Below are 15066 nucleotides of genomic sequence, written 5' to 3'. Positions count from 1 at the left end.
TCAGTCCTTTTCCCTAATATCACAGTCCTCAACTTAAAACAGTTGGTTTAGCGACCATCCAAAGTTACAATGGTATGTTTTTTAAAAAATGACTTATGACCGGTTCTCACACTTACAATCATTGCAACATTGCAGTTGTGCGATCAAAATTTAGGTGCTTGGCATTGATGATGGTTGCAGCGTGCTGGGGTCACATGATCGCCACTTGCGACCGTCCTAGCCCGCTTCTGACAAGCAAGGTCAATGGAGAAGGATTCGCTTATCAGATTCGCTTAGCAGCCTCATGATTTACTTTACCACATTGATTCACTTAACAAGCATGATAAATCAGTCATAAAATCGGGCCGGATTCACTCAACAATCACTTTTATTAGCAATTGTGGTCACAATTGTGGTTATAAACTGAGGACTATTTACAAACAATGTTATAATAGTTACTGTGCTCAGATGGATATTTAAGCACCTATGAAAATCTCCCATTTGCATCACCTTGGCCTGCAGTGCTGGTTTATTATTAATTAAATTATTATTTATTATTAATTAAATTTGTATGCTGTCCCCCTTATTTGTGACTCACTCACAGATGAAACCACCAAATAAGATTGAACTGAAAGCTATTTTGTTGGAATTGTTTCAGCTGCCCTACAAAAGATTGCAAAAAAGTACCTGAAAACCAGATATGTATTTATTTTATTTTATTAATTAATTTTTTATGCCGCCAGTATTTATGACAGTCCAGCAGATCCATCACAGGGAATGGTCAGATGCTCCTAAATTCCATCTGTCCGTCCATCACCCTGGGGGGGGGAATTACTGACCCCCTCAGAGAGGGTCCGCAACTTGGGCGTCCTCCTCGATCCACAGCTCACATTAGAGAACCATCTTTCAACTGTGGCGAGGGGGGCATTTCCACAGGTTCACCTGGTGCACCAGTTGCGGCTCTATCTGAACCGGGAGTCACTGCTCACAGTCACTCAGGCCCTCACCACCTCAAGATTCGACTACTGTAATGCTCTCTACATGGGGCTACCTTTGAAAAGTGTTTGGAAACTTCAGATCGTGCAGAATGCAGCTGAGAGAGCAATATGGGATTCCCTAAATATGCCCATGTCACACCGCAATCTGCATTGGTTGCTGATCAGTTTCCGGTCACAATTCAAAGTGTTGGTTATGACCTATAAAGCCCTTCATGGCATTGGACCAGATTATCTCAGGGACCGCCTTCTGCTGCACGAATCCCAGCGACCAGTTAGGTCCCACAGAGTGGGTCTTCTCTGGGTCCCATCAACCAAACAATGTCGCTTGGCGGGACCCAGGGGAAGAGCCTTCTCTGTGGCGGCCCCGGCCCTCTGGAACCAACTCACCCCAGAGATTAGAATTACCCCCACCCTCCTTATGTTTATTTAGATTTGTATGTTTATTTAGATTTGTATGCCGCCCCTCTCCGCAGACTCGGGGCGGCTCCTTGCCTTTCGTAAGCTGCTTAAAACCCACCTCTGCCGCCGGGCATGGGAGAACTGAGATACACTTTCCCCCTAGGCCTTTAAAATTTTATGCATGGTATGTCTGTATGTATGATTGGTTTTTATATAATGGGTTTTAACTGTTTTTAGTATTGGATTATACTGTTTTGTTACTGTTGTTAGCCGCCCCGAGTCTGCGGAGAGGGGCGGCATACAAATCCAATAAATTAATAAATAAATAAATAAATAAATATATTATAGGTATGCCATTGTAAAACCTTCGAAAGTCACTTTAGATTAGCGAGACAGGCAGCGTATAAATTTAATAAATAAATAAATATCTCCCCAAGGAAAATGAGTAAGGTGCAGGATTGTGCTTAAGGTAGTGGTGCCCAGTGGTTAATGCATTCCTTCCAGGAGCTGCTTTGCAGGAATTGGTTAGGGGTCCAGTGACACAAGGAACAAGCGAAGGGTGTTGTGGCCGCCTGACCACGGAAAGCCTGAAATACCTTTGATTAATAATTTAGCCGAGGATATCAAAGAAGCCACTCGGAAGGTCACTGTTCCTGAATCATTGAGACCCAGGCCTTTTAAGATGAGCTTGTGAATAGTCCCGTCTTGCACCGAGATCTCATTTGAAGCGCTGCTGTGAAGAGGGGAACCGTCCAGCCACCACTGTGCCTTTTGTGTTCCGGATCGGGAGAGCTCGCAGGTAAAAGTAGCAGATTCCCCGGCAAAAATATCCATGTTCTTTAAACCAGAAACTATCTGTATTTCCTCTTCTGTGTAACAGAGGAAGAGAATGCACGCAACGGAGGTGTAAAAATGGGCCGTCTTTTGTGTTTCTACCCATCTGACAACATGAATCGTTTCGCCAGGAGAGAGGTTGCAAAATTAGCACCCAAGATTAAAACTCGGCAAACTTGCCCTGAAACCTACAAAAGTACCTACAAACTTGACTTATATCCATTTTGCGAACAAGGTAACAACATCAAAATAAGGGACTGGTCCTTGTACTTATGACCATGGCAGGATCCCCTTGGTTACTTAATTATAAATTCAGATGCTTGTAAACTATTGTCCCAGCATCAAGTGACCTTCCCAATTGGCTTTTGGCAAGCAAAATCAATGGGAAAAGATGGATTCACTTAATGACCACTTAACAAATATGGCAAAAAATAAGATGCACCTCATTTAACATCTCATTAAACCTTGCTTAACAAAGGTATCAATTGTGGTCATAAGTTGAGGACCACCTGTGATCATATTTCAAAAATTATTATTTTTATTTGGTCTTCTGATTTTTCATAAAGTTGGTATGATCAGTTAACTAATAGACCCAACCAAGAAACCAAATAGTATTGCCATGAGATTCAGGTGGGTGCGAGCATCGATGTGAGTGTCATATGGGTGCTAGCATCTCTCTGAGCTCATAGCTCTGTTTGTGTTGCACACACACTCACAACCCCATTTGGGTGGTGCCTGTGTCTTCTCCCCAGGCCACCAACCCAGGAAGGTTGCAGACTCGGTTTCATCCCCCTCCCACTTACACTCATGTGAATTAGAGAAGTTATCAGTCTGAGTCTTTTGCAAAAATGTTCTTGTTTTTGACTTAAACAGATCTGGCCTATCTCTGTGAAGGTCACTTTCCTTATTTTCCACGATATCTCATCAGCCCCTTAAAAGCTTCTAGCAAACGCGGACTGCGATAAAATAATGAGAGTTTCCGTTTGGTCATTCACTGAACAAATAAGGCACAAACATCCATGGATGCAATTTTCTTAGCCTCAATATGGAATGTTTTTCCTTCTTGTTTTCGTTGGTACTCTCCCTCCCTTCCAAATACTAACCATGCCTGAAGCTGCACACGTTAATCCTTTTTAAAAAGCAATCTCACACCAGAACTGCAGAAACAAATTGCAGTGAGCATCCTACGCATTAGTCATCTATACAGCTACCCTAAGTGGTTTACATGCCTAAGAGGTCAGTAAGGGGCGAGCACAAGTGAACCAGAGTGCCTTCCGTCCCCTGTCCTATTACTCTCCTATATCCCCTATTCCTTTCTTCTATTCCTATATCTCTTCTTCTATTCTTTCATTGATATGTTCTATTACTATATCTTCTCTTCTATTCTTTCTTAGATATATTTTACTATGAGTATCTCCTCTATAACCTTCATCATGTATTTTTCTATGTGTACATATATATATACCCACTAAAACCCTCATTGTGTATTGGACTAACTAACTAACTAACTAACTAAAATAAATAAATAAATAAAATACAATAAAATAAAATAATAAAATAAAATTATATATATATATATATATATATATATATATATATATATATATATATATATATATATAAAAATAATAATAATAAAAAATAAATAAATTAAAATAAATAAATAAATAAATAAAAGATATTTTGTTTAGGATTATTCATTATTTCAGATCCATTGAACTCCCTGGTGACTGTGTTAAAAAGACTGACTTGCCTCCAAGCCTAGTTTAATAACAGGAAAAGGTACATTTTTCCATTTCCATTTCCATGTATAGAAATAACGTTTAAAAAAACCCTTGAAGATAAAGAAGAATTCCCTGATCTATGTAACAATAGCCTGTTATCACAGACAGAAAATTTCACCTTACTTCTAGGCTGGATCTCTCTTCGGTATCTTCTACCCATCGCTTCCTCGGGTGCTTTGGAGAATAGAATCATAGAATAACAGAACTGAAACAGACCCTAGGGGTCTTTTAGTCCAACCCTCTGTTCGAGCAGGAGACTCTATTCCAGTGATGGCAAACCTATGGCTCAGCTCCAACGTGCATGTGTGTGCTGGCCAGCTGATTTTTTGGCTCACACAGAGGGAGTTTTTGACTTCCAGAGAAGTTCTGGGGAGATAGGGGAGGGGAATTTTTACCCTACCCCGGTTCCAGGGAAGCCTTTGGAGCCTGGGGAGGGCTGAACTGGGCCCACACTAAGTTGAGACACAGGCTGTTCTCAGGCTCCAGAGGGCCTCAAGGGCAGGAGAAGCTGTCTGTGCCCTCCCCAGGGATTGAATTATGGGTGTGGGCACTCATGCATGCACAATTGCGCACACCCACGCTCTTTCGGCACTCGAGGGGGAAAAGGTTCACCATCACTGCTCTATTCCATTTTGGAAATTTGGCTGTCCAATTGCTTCTTAAAAGCTGGAGTGCCCACAACTTCTGGAGACAAGCCAACTCCACTGGTTAATTGTTCTCACTGTCAGGACATTTTTCCCTTAGTTCTAATTTAGCTGAATCTCGCTTTGCTTAGTTTAAATTTGTTGCTTCTTGTCTTGCCTCCAGGTGTTTTGGAGAAGAGGCTGAACACACACACACACACACACACACACACACACACTTCTTTCTCACAGTCACTCAAATACAGTAGTACCTTGTGATACAAACCCCTCATCATACAAAATTTTTGAGATATGAACCTGGGGTAGGGAATTTTTTTGCCTCTTCTTACGAACATTTTTCGCCTTACGAACCCGCTGCCTTACGAACCCGAACTTTTGCCGAACTTCTGGTTCGGCATTCGGAAGGTGACAGCCGGGTGACGGCGCCCAGCGGAGCACCCGTTTTTTCGATCCTGGGAGGTGGGGTTTCCCATGGAGGGGAGCCTCAGGGGAATCCCAGGATCGCAAAAACGGGCGCTTCGCTTGCAACGGAAGTCCGGAGGTGGGGCATCCCAATAGGGAATTCCAGGGGCGGAGCTTTGACGTCATGGAGACGTCCTTCCTGGCCGGCCGAAACATGAACTCCAGACAGGACGTCTCCGTGATGTCAAAGCTCTGCCCCTGGAATTCCCTATTGGGATTCCCCACCTCCGTTTGACCTCCTGGCCGGCCGACAGCTTCACAGCTCTTCTGGGAAGGTGACAGCCAGGCGGCGGCGCTTCTCGGTGTTCTCCCAAACCCGAACGCCAAACCTGAATGCCAAACCCAAACTTCCGGGTTCGTCATTCGGGAGAACGCCAAGAAGCCCCCCGGCTGTTTCGGAAGGAGACAGACAAGTGGCGGCGCTTCTCGGTGTTCTCCCAAACCCGAACGCCAAGCCCGAACGCCAAACCCGAACTTCCGGGTTCGGCATTCGGGAGAACACCAAGAAGCCCCCCGGCTGTTTCGGAAGGAGATAGACAAGTGGCGGGTGCTTCTCGGCGTTCTACCGGACCTGAACCCGAACTTTTGCCGAACTTTTTGGGTTTGCCGTTCGGGAGAATGCCGAGAAGCACCCGGCTGTTTCAGAAGGTGACAGCCGGGTGGCGGCGCCCAGTGGAGCGCTGTTTTTGCGATTTTTTGGGGGGGGGAAGCTTGCACGTATTAATCGGTTTTCAATTGTTTCCTATGGGAAACACTGTTTCATCTTATGAACTTTTCACCTTACGAACCTCCCCCAGGAACCAATTAGGTTCGTAAGACAAGTATCACTGTATTGGGAAGACTATTATCATACCCCCCATAATCCTTCTCTTTGCTAGACAGTTCCAGCAACCATTCATCATATGCTTTAGCCCCAAATCTCATGATTATTTTTCATTGCTCTTCTCTGCACACACTCTGCACACACCCTACCCTCAAAACGTCGCTACAGAGCACTGCACATCAAGACAACTAGACACAAGAAGAGTTTTTTCCCCAAATGCCATCACTCTGCTAAACAAACAATTCCCTCAACACTGTCAAACTATTTACTAAGTCTGCACTACTATTACTACTAGTTTTTTCTCATCATTCCTATCATCCATCTCCCCCACCTATGACTGTATCATGACTCTACCTTGTTGCTTGTGTCCTTAAGATTTTTATTAAGATTGATTGTTTCTTCATTGCTTATTTGACCCCTATGACAATCATTAAGTGTTGTACCTCCTGATTCTTGACAAATGTATCTTTTTCTTTTATGTACACTGACTGAGAGCATCTGCACCAAGACAAATTCCTTGTGTGTCCAATCACACTTGGCCAATAAAGAATTGTAATTCTATTCTATTTTCTAGTCTCAATCTTTTTTTGAAATTTGGCGACCACAAAAGGACGCAGCATTTCATTTGTGGTGTAACCAATATAGTATAAAGTAACCTTAACACTTCGATAGATCTTGATATACTTTTTAAATGTTAAATAAATAAAGACATTTACAAGGTATCTGTTATTTCTTCAGATTGTACTGTTACTCTATATTATATTATTTTTATATTCTCTTTTGAATTCATTCATGCCATTTGTACCATGTTCTTTTCAATTCGTTAATTTTGTTTCCCTAGATTGAATTTGTAATTTCATCCATTTCTACACATGTGTATATTTTGTCTATTATTAAATTTTCTGTTGGAGTCTGTTCATTTTTCCACATTTGCGCTATCGCTATTCTTGTTGCCGTATATATATGTGTTATAAGAAGCAGTGTTTGTTTAGAATAGTGTCTCTTCCAAATTCCTAGTAGCATACCTTCTGGGGTGTGTTATATATTATGTAATATATTATGTAAAGAAACAAATAATTGTATATTGTATACTACTGAATGCAATGTGTAAAAGGATCAACGAAATACACAAAAGGTAACAAAGATGGATTATGATCTGTAAAATTGAACAAAATGTGAGATAAATACAGTGATACCGTGTCTTACAAACGCCTCGTCATACAAACTTTTCAAGATACAAACCCGGGGTTTAAGATTTTTTTGCCTCTTCTTACAAACTATTTTCACCACTGCTGCCTCTGGGATGCCCCGCCTCCAGACTTCCATTGCCAGCGAAGCGCCCGTTTTTGTGCTGCTGGGATTTCCCTGAGGCTCCCCTCTATGGGAAACCCCACCTCCGGACTTCCGTGTTTTTGTGATGCTGCAGGGAAATCCCAGCAGGGGAATCCCAACAGTGCAAAAACAGGTGCTTCGCTGGCAATGGAAGTCTGGAGGTGGGGTTTCCCATGGAGGGGAGCCTCAGGGGAATCCCAGCAGCGCAAAAACGGGCGCTTCGGCTGGCAAAAGGGGTGAATTTTGGGCTTGCACGCATTAATCACTTTTCCATTGATTCCTATGGGAAACATTGATTCGTCTTACAAACTTTTCACCTTAAGAACCTCGTCCCAGAACCAATTACGTTTGTAAAACAAGGTATCACTGTATTTGTGAAAATCAATAAAGAATTTTTTTTTTAAAGATCTTGATATACTATCCCTCTGTGGACAAGGTTGACAACATCAAATCAACTGGTTGCGGCATTTAAAAAATACAGATAAGAATTAGGGACGCACCTTGCACATATACGGAGGCCGTGGACAGCTCGTCGCCAGTGCTGCATGTATACGATCCACAATCCTCCGGTTCCAGGTCGTGGATGATCAGCTGAAGCAAGGGGCCTTTCTGCTTCATCTCGTATTTGGCGCTGGGCTGCAGAATGAGGGACCCTTTCCGCCACTCGACAGGAGTGTTGGGACTTGAGATCTTACCACACAGGACAGCTTTCCCTCCGGTTTCTGACTCAATGTTCTGCAAACCTTCTTCAAAGAAGACAGGTAACACTACCGGGGAGAAATGACACCAAGTGTTGTGATTCCCGAAACAAGAATTCCCTACGAAACTAGACTTACAATCCTGGGTCTTGAAAGCTTAGAACTACGACGTCTTTAAACACGATCTAAGTATTGCCCACAAGATCATATGCTGCAATGTCCTGCCTATGAAAGACTACTTCCGCTTCAACCACAACAACACAAGAGTACACAACAGATTCAAGCTTAATACTAGCCGCTCCAAACTTGACTGTAAAAAAATACGACTTTTGTAATGGAGTTGTTGAAGCGTGGAACTCATTACTGGACTCTGTAGTATCATCCCCTAACCCCCAACACTTTACCCTTAGACTATCCACGGTTGACCTCTCCAGATTCCTAAGAGGTCAGTAAGGGGCTTATATAAGCGCACTAGAGTGCCTTCTGTCCCTTGTCCTATAGTCTCTCCTATATCTCATATATCTTCTCTACTATATCTCTATAAGCTTCATTGTATATTATTCTGTATTGGACAAAATAAATAAATGAAAAATAAATAAATAAATAAATAAATAAATAAATACCTCTACAGCTGTTGTTTAGGGATTTTTTTTATATCAGAAGCATCGCAAAATAAGGCATACTATAAGTGGTCCTTGACTTATGACTGTCTTCTGCCGCACGAATTCCAGCGGCCGATAAGGTCCCACAGAGTTGGCCTTCTCTGGGTCCCGTCGACTAAACAATGTCGTCTGGCGGGACCCGGGGGGAAGAGCCGTCTCTGTGGTGGCCCCAGCCCTCTGGAATCAACTCCCCCCAGAGATTAGAACTGCCCCCACCCTCCTTGTCTTTCGTAAATTGCTTAAGACCCACCTATATTACCAGGCATGGGGGAATTCAGACCTCTCCCCCAGGCTTATATAGTTTTATGTATGGTATGCTTGGGTTGTATGGTTTTTAAATGATGGGTTTTTAGATGCTTTTGTTTAAATATTAGATTTGTTACATTGTCACATTGTTATTATTATTGTTGTGGCCGCCCCAAGTCTACGGAGAAGGGCGGCATACAAATCTAATAAATTATTATTGTTGTTGTTATTATTATTGTTGTTGTTATTGTTGTTGTTGTTGTTGTTGTTGTTGTTATTATTATTATTATTATTATTATTATTATTATTAAAGGTCCCCATGGACAATTGGTTGCAACGCCTTGGTCTCTTCAGCCTTGAAAGACGGTGTTGAAGGGGTGACTTGATCAAAGTGTATAAAATCATGCATGGGATAAAAAAGGTGGATAGAGAAAAAATCTTTTCTCTATCACACAATACCACGACAAGGGGGCCCTCCCTAAAGCTCATAGGTAAGAAAGTGAGGACAAATCACGGGAAATATTTCTTCACCCAGAGGGTCCTTGGTTGATGGAATTCACTTCCAGAAGAGGTCGTGACAGCTGTCAGCCTGGAGAGCTTTAAGGCAGGATTAGACAGATTCATGGATGCTAAGTGTATCATAGGTGGTTATTGAAACGGATGTCCATATGCCGCCTCTATGTTGGTTGAGGAAGACAGGGTTCCCTTGGGTCCCATTTGTTGGGGGTCAAGGGAAATGGAGGGTCTTGCCTTCTCTTTCTGCTCAAGATCCCCATGGACAATTGGTAGGCCACTGTGTGACACAGGATGCTGGACTCAATGGGCTTTGGCCTGATAATAATAATAATAAAAATAATTTATTGGATTTGTATGCCGCCCCTCTCCGTAGACTCCGTAGACTGTTTCAGCAGGGCTCTTCTTATGTTGTTATCTTCTTATGCAACAAAACCACTAAGCTCAGAGAGCACCATGGACCCTGTGGTCCATCACCAAGCTACAAATACTCTCTTCTGTCGAAGACCGATGTCAACAGAACTCATCCAGCTTTTCCTACCTTTGACCTTCACCGTGGCTGTGGTCTGCTGGTCTCCTGTGTCACAGATGTAGTCCCCATCATCCTGAATTTCCAGATCGTGAATCAGAAGCTCAGCAAAGTTCCCTTCTTGTCTGATTTCGTACTTCTCGCTGGGCTGGAGCTTCGCGTTTCCTTTTCTCCACACCACAGGTGACATCGGCTTGGACAACTCACAACACAAGGACACAGTGTTTCCCACTTCAACCTCCTTGTTCTGCAGACCTCGCTTGAAGAGTATTGGCAGAGCTGAAAGAGCAGGCAGGCACCAAAGGAGACTTTGCTGAATGAAAGCCCATCAGCCAGAATGAATACAGAAAAGCAGTGTGAGGAGGCACCTTAGAGCAGTGTTTTTCAACCAGTGTGCTGCGGCACACTAGTGTGCCGTGAGACATGGTCAGGTGTGCTGCGAAGCTCAGCAGGAGAGAGAAAGAGAGAGAGAGAGAGAAAGAAAGAGAGAGAGAGAGAGAGAAAGAAAGCAAGAGAGAAAGAGAGAGAGAAAGAAAGCAAGAGAGAAAGAGAGAGAGAAAGAAAGCAAGAGAGAAAGAGAAAGAGAGAGAAAGAAAGCAAGAGAGAAAGAGAAAGAGAGAGAAAGAAAGCAAGAGAGAGAGAGAAAGAAAGCAAGAGAGAGAGAAAGAGAGAGAAAGAAAGCAAGAGAGAGAGAAAGAGAGAGAAAGAAAGCAAGAGAGAGAGAGAGAGAAAGTAAGCAAGAGAGAGAGAGAGAGAGAGAAAGAAAGCAAGAGAGAGAGAAAGAGAGAGAAAGAAAGAAAGAGAGAGAGAGAAAGAAAGCAAGAGAGAGAGAAAGAGAGAGAGAAAGAAAGAGAGAAAGAGAAAGAGAGAGAAAGAAAGCAATAGAGAGAGAGAGAAAGCAAGAGAGAGATAGAAATATAGGCAGGGAAGGAGGGAGAGATACAAAGAGCAAAAAAGAGAGGAAGGAAGGGAGAAAGAAAGAGGGCTGGAGAGAGAGGGGAAGGAAGAGAAAGAGGGAGAGAAATAGAGCAAAAGGGAGGAAGAGAGAGAGAGAGAGAGAATTTTTTGTCCAAACTTTTTTAGCCCTCCCACTCCCCCCCGCTCAAAGTGCCCCATGATTTTGTATATGTAAAAAATGTGCCGCAGCTCAAAAAAGGTTGAAAATCACTGCCTTAGAGGTCTTCTAATCCAGCCAGCTCCTCCAGCAGGAGACCCTGTATCATTTCAGACAAATAACTGTCCAGTCTCTTCTTTTAAACCCCCATCAATGGAGTAGCCACAACATCTGGAGGCAAGTCGTTCCACTGATTAACTGTCCTCACTGTCGGGAAGTTTCTCCTTAGTTCTAGTTGATTAATTTCCATCTATTACTTCGTGTCCTGCTCTCAGGTGCTTTGGAGAATAGAATCATAAAACTACAGAGTGGGAGGTCATCTGGTCCGATCTCATGCTCAAGCAGGAGATCCTACCCTCTTTCCCCCCCAAAATAAGACATCCACTGATAATAAGCCCTATTGGGCTTTTGAGTGCATGGCAATAGGACCAATCGCTTATTTCAATAGGGTTCAAAAATATAAGATGGGGTCTTGTTTTGGGGGACAGACAGTAGATTGATAGGTAGGTAGGTAGGTAGGTAGATGATAGATAGATAGATAGATAGATAGATAAGGTAGGTAGGTAGGTAGATGATAGATAAATAGAAGATAGATAGATAGATAGATAGATGATAGATAGATAGATAGATAGATAGATAGATAGATAGATAGATAGATAGATAGATAGATAGATGATAGACAGACAGACAGACAGACAGACAGACAGACAGACAGACAGACAGATAGATAGATAGACTTGAGTGAGGAGAATTAACCAGTTGAATGGCTTGCCACCAGAAGTTATGAGTGCTTCACTGCTGAAGGTTTTCAAAGATAAGATTGGACATTTATTTGTCTGGGCAGAGGGTTAGACTAGAAGACCTCCAAGGCCCCTTTCAGCCTTGTGATTTTATTATTTATTTCAATAATTCTCCAATGGCTACACTCACCTTTAACTTTTAGCTTGGCGGCGGTCTTCTTGTCAGCTGCATTGCAGATGTATTCTCCCGAGTCTTCAGCGACCACACCATAGATGATCAAAACGTAGGCATTGCCGTCAGTCTTGACTTCATACTTCTGACTGGGCTGGATCAGGGAGGATCCCTTTCTCCACTCCACTGGGACCCCAATTTTAGAAAGCTCGCAGCGGAAGGTCGCTATGCCGTTTTCAGCCACTTCCACGTTCTCCAGCTTTTTTAGGAAGGTTATAGGTGCAGCTGCAGAGGAAGGAAAATAGACTTTTATTGAGCGTATAGACTGAAAAAGGTCATCTCCAAGATACAGATAGAACTCGACTTGCAATAGTACATTGATAACAGCTCTGAAAAAAGTTACTTATGACTGTTTTGCATACTTGTGAGCATAGAAACATAGAAGACTGACGGCAGAAAAAGACCTCATGGTCCATCTAGTCTGCCCTTATACTATTTTCTGTATTTTATCTTAGAGTGGATATATGTTTATTCCAGACATGTCTGAATCCAGTTACTGTGGATTTACCAACCACGTCTGCTGAAAGTTTGTTCCAAGGATCTACTACTCTTTCAGTGAAATAATATTTTCTCACGTTGCTTTTGATCTTTTCCCCAGCTAACCTCAGATTGTGCCCCCTTGTTCTTGTGTTCACTTTCCTATTAAAAACACTTCCCTCCTGGACCTTATTTAACCCTTTGACATATTTAAATGTTTCGATCATGTCCCTCCTTTTCCTTCTGTCCTCCAGACTATACAGATTGAGTTCATGAAGTCTTTCCTGATACGTTTTATGCTTAAGACCTTCCACCATTCTTGTAGCCCGTCTTTGGACCCGTTCAATTTTGTCAATATCTTTTTGTAGGTGAGGTCTCCAGAACTGAACACAGTATTCCAAATGTGGTCTCACCAGCACTCTATATAGCGGAATCATAATCTCCGTCTTCCTGCTTGTTATACCTCTAGCTATGCAGCCAAGCATCCTACTTACTTTTCCTACCGCCTGACCACACTGCTCACCCATTTTCAGACTGTCAGCAATCACTACCCCTAAATCCTTCTCCTCTGAAGTTTTTGCTAGCACAGAACTGTCAATACAATACTCAGATTGAGGATTCCTTTTCCCCAAGTGCATTATTTTACATTTGGAAACATTAAACTGCAGTTTCCATTGCTTTGACCATTTATCTAGTAAAGCTAAATCATTTACCATATTACAGACACCTCCAGGAATATCAACCCTATTGCACACTTTAGAGTCATCGGCAAATAGGAAAACCTTCCCCTATGTCACTCACAAAGATATTAGAGAGCAACAAGTTATTATCTCCCTGCTCCTGCTCTTCCTTTTCCTCCTCTTCCTCTCTTGTGGCGGCCAACCTCATCTTAAAGTTTTTGACCTACATCTTCCTATGGATGTCCATGTGGGAGACCTCGGTCTATTTGAACAGCTAACTAACTTACCTTGCACCAATAACTGAGCCTGCGTTGAGTTCTCACCAACTTGGAAGCTGACAGTGCCGGAGTCTTCAATGGTGACTTTTCGAAGAATGAGGGTGTGAGTTTTCCCTTCCACACCAATCTGGTTCATTTCATTGGACTGCAAAGGCACACCTGCCAAACTCCATTGCGGGTTTTTGGCCTTCTCGCGAGAAACCACACAGCGAAACATAGCATCTTCTCCTTCAAGAATGGTGAGGTCTTTTAATTGTTCTTCTATGGTGACCTGTATTTCTACAATTGAAACAAGAACTTTTTATTTATTTATTTTTTATTTATTTATTTTTATTTTATTGTTTTGAAAAGTGTTCGGAAACTTCAGATCGTGCAGAATGTGGCCGCGAGAGCCATCGTGGGGCTTCCTAGATTCACCCACGTTTCTGCAACACTCCACGGCCTGCACTGGTTGCCGATCAGTTTCCGGTCACAATTCAAAGTGTTGGTAATGACCTTTAAAGCCCTACATGGCATTGGGCCAGAGTACATCCAGAACCGCCTTCTACTGCACGAATCCCAGCGGCTGATAGGGTCCCACAGAGTTGGCCTTCTCCGGGTCCCGTCGACCAAACAATGTCATTTGGCAGGCCCCAGGGGAACAGCCTTCTCTGTGGCGGCCCCAGCCCTCTGGAATCAACTCCCCCCCAGAGATTAGAACAGCCCCCACCCTCCTTGTCTTTCGCAAATTACTCAAGACCCACCTTTGTCGCCAGGCATGGGGGAGTTAGGATATTCCTTCCCCTAGGCCATTACAAGTTATGCATGGTATGTTTGTGTGTATGTTTGGTTTTTATAATAAGGGTTTTTAGTTGTTTTATTAAATTGGATTGTTACATGTTGTTTTTTATCATTGTTGTTAGCCGCCCCGAGTCTGCGGAGAGGGGCGGCATACAAATCCAATAAATAATAATAATAATAATTTGTCAGGTACATATTGGTGGTTTACAAAGATATAACAATGCTTATATACATGATGCTAGTAAAATAGAAACATTAGGACAGGGGACGGAAGGCATGATGGTTTCATTCATTTCTCTATGAATTTACATTCCTCTGCATCCTATTGTTACATCCCAGTGTTTATTTGTATTTTGCAGACATTTCGTGACACAAGTAAATAACATCAACAGTGCTGCAAGAGTGGTGATAGCAAAGAGGAGGCTGAGGGGGGGAGGGGGAGGATTATTGGTCCTTAGGGCTTTCTGAGCTTTGTTGCCTTCTTGCAGATGTTTCACAATCCAACTAGCTTAACATCATCACATCTGCAAGAAAAAATCTGCAAGAAAACGACGAAGCTCAGAGAGCACCATGAACTCACAGATATGAGTTGATACTTTCGGGACCGTCTTCTGCCGCATGAATCCCAGCGGCCGGTAAGGTCCCGCAGAGTTGGCCTTCTCCGGGTCCTGTCGACTAAGCAATGCCGTCTGGCGGGACCCATGGGAAGAGCCTTCTCTGTGGCGGCCCCGATCCTCTGGAACCAGCTCGCCCCCCCCCCGGAGATTAGAACTGCCCCCACCCTCCTTGCCTTTCGCAAGCTATTGAAAACCCACCTATGTCGCCAAATATGGGGAAATTGATATACTCCCTAGCTTTTACA

At 43.0% G+C, this 15066-nt stretch overlaps 1 protein-coding gene across 1 annotated transcript in view; it reads right to left on the bottom strand.

Annotated features, from left to right (window-relative positions):
• The window catches only part of OBSCN (obscurin, cytoskeletal calmodulin and titin-interacting RhoGEF), a 334659-nt gene that overhangs the window by 160203 nt on the left and 159390 nt on the right, over positions 1-15066 (bottom strand). The window contains 5 exon segments of the mRNA XM_070766937.1: positions 1973-2245; positions 7756-8022; positions 9916-10182; positions 11948-12214; positions 13434-13703. Coding sequence (XP_070623038.1) covers positions 1973-2245; positions 7756-8022; positions 9916-10182; positions 11948-12214; positions 13434-13703 — 1344 coding nt within the window.

Source organism: Erythrolamprus reginae, chromosome Z (assembly GCF_031021105.1).
Source record: "Erythrolamprus reginae isolate rEryReg1 chromosome Z, rEryReg1.hap1, whole genome shotgun sequence".
In the NCBI taxonomy this organism is placed as follows: Eukaryota; Metazoa; Chordata; class Lepidosauria; order Squamata; family Dipsadidae; genus Erythrolamprus; species Erythrolamprus reginae.
Note: the sequence above shows the minus strand (reverse complement) of the source record. Positions and strands in the feature narration are given on the sequence as shown.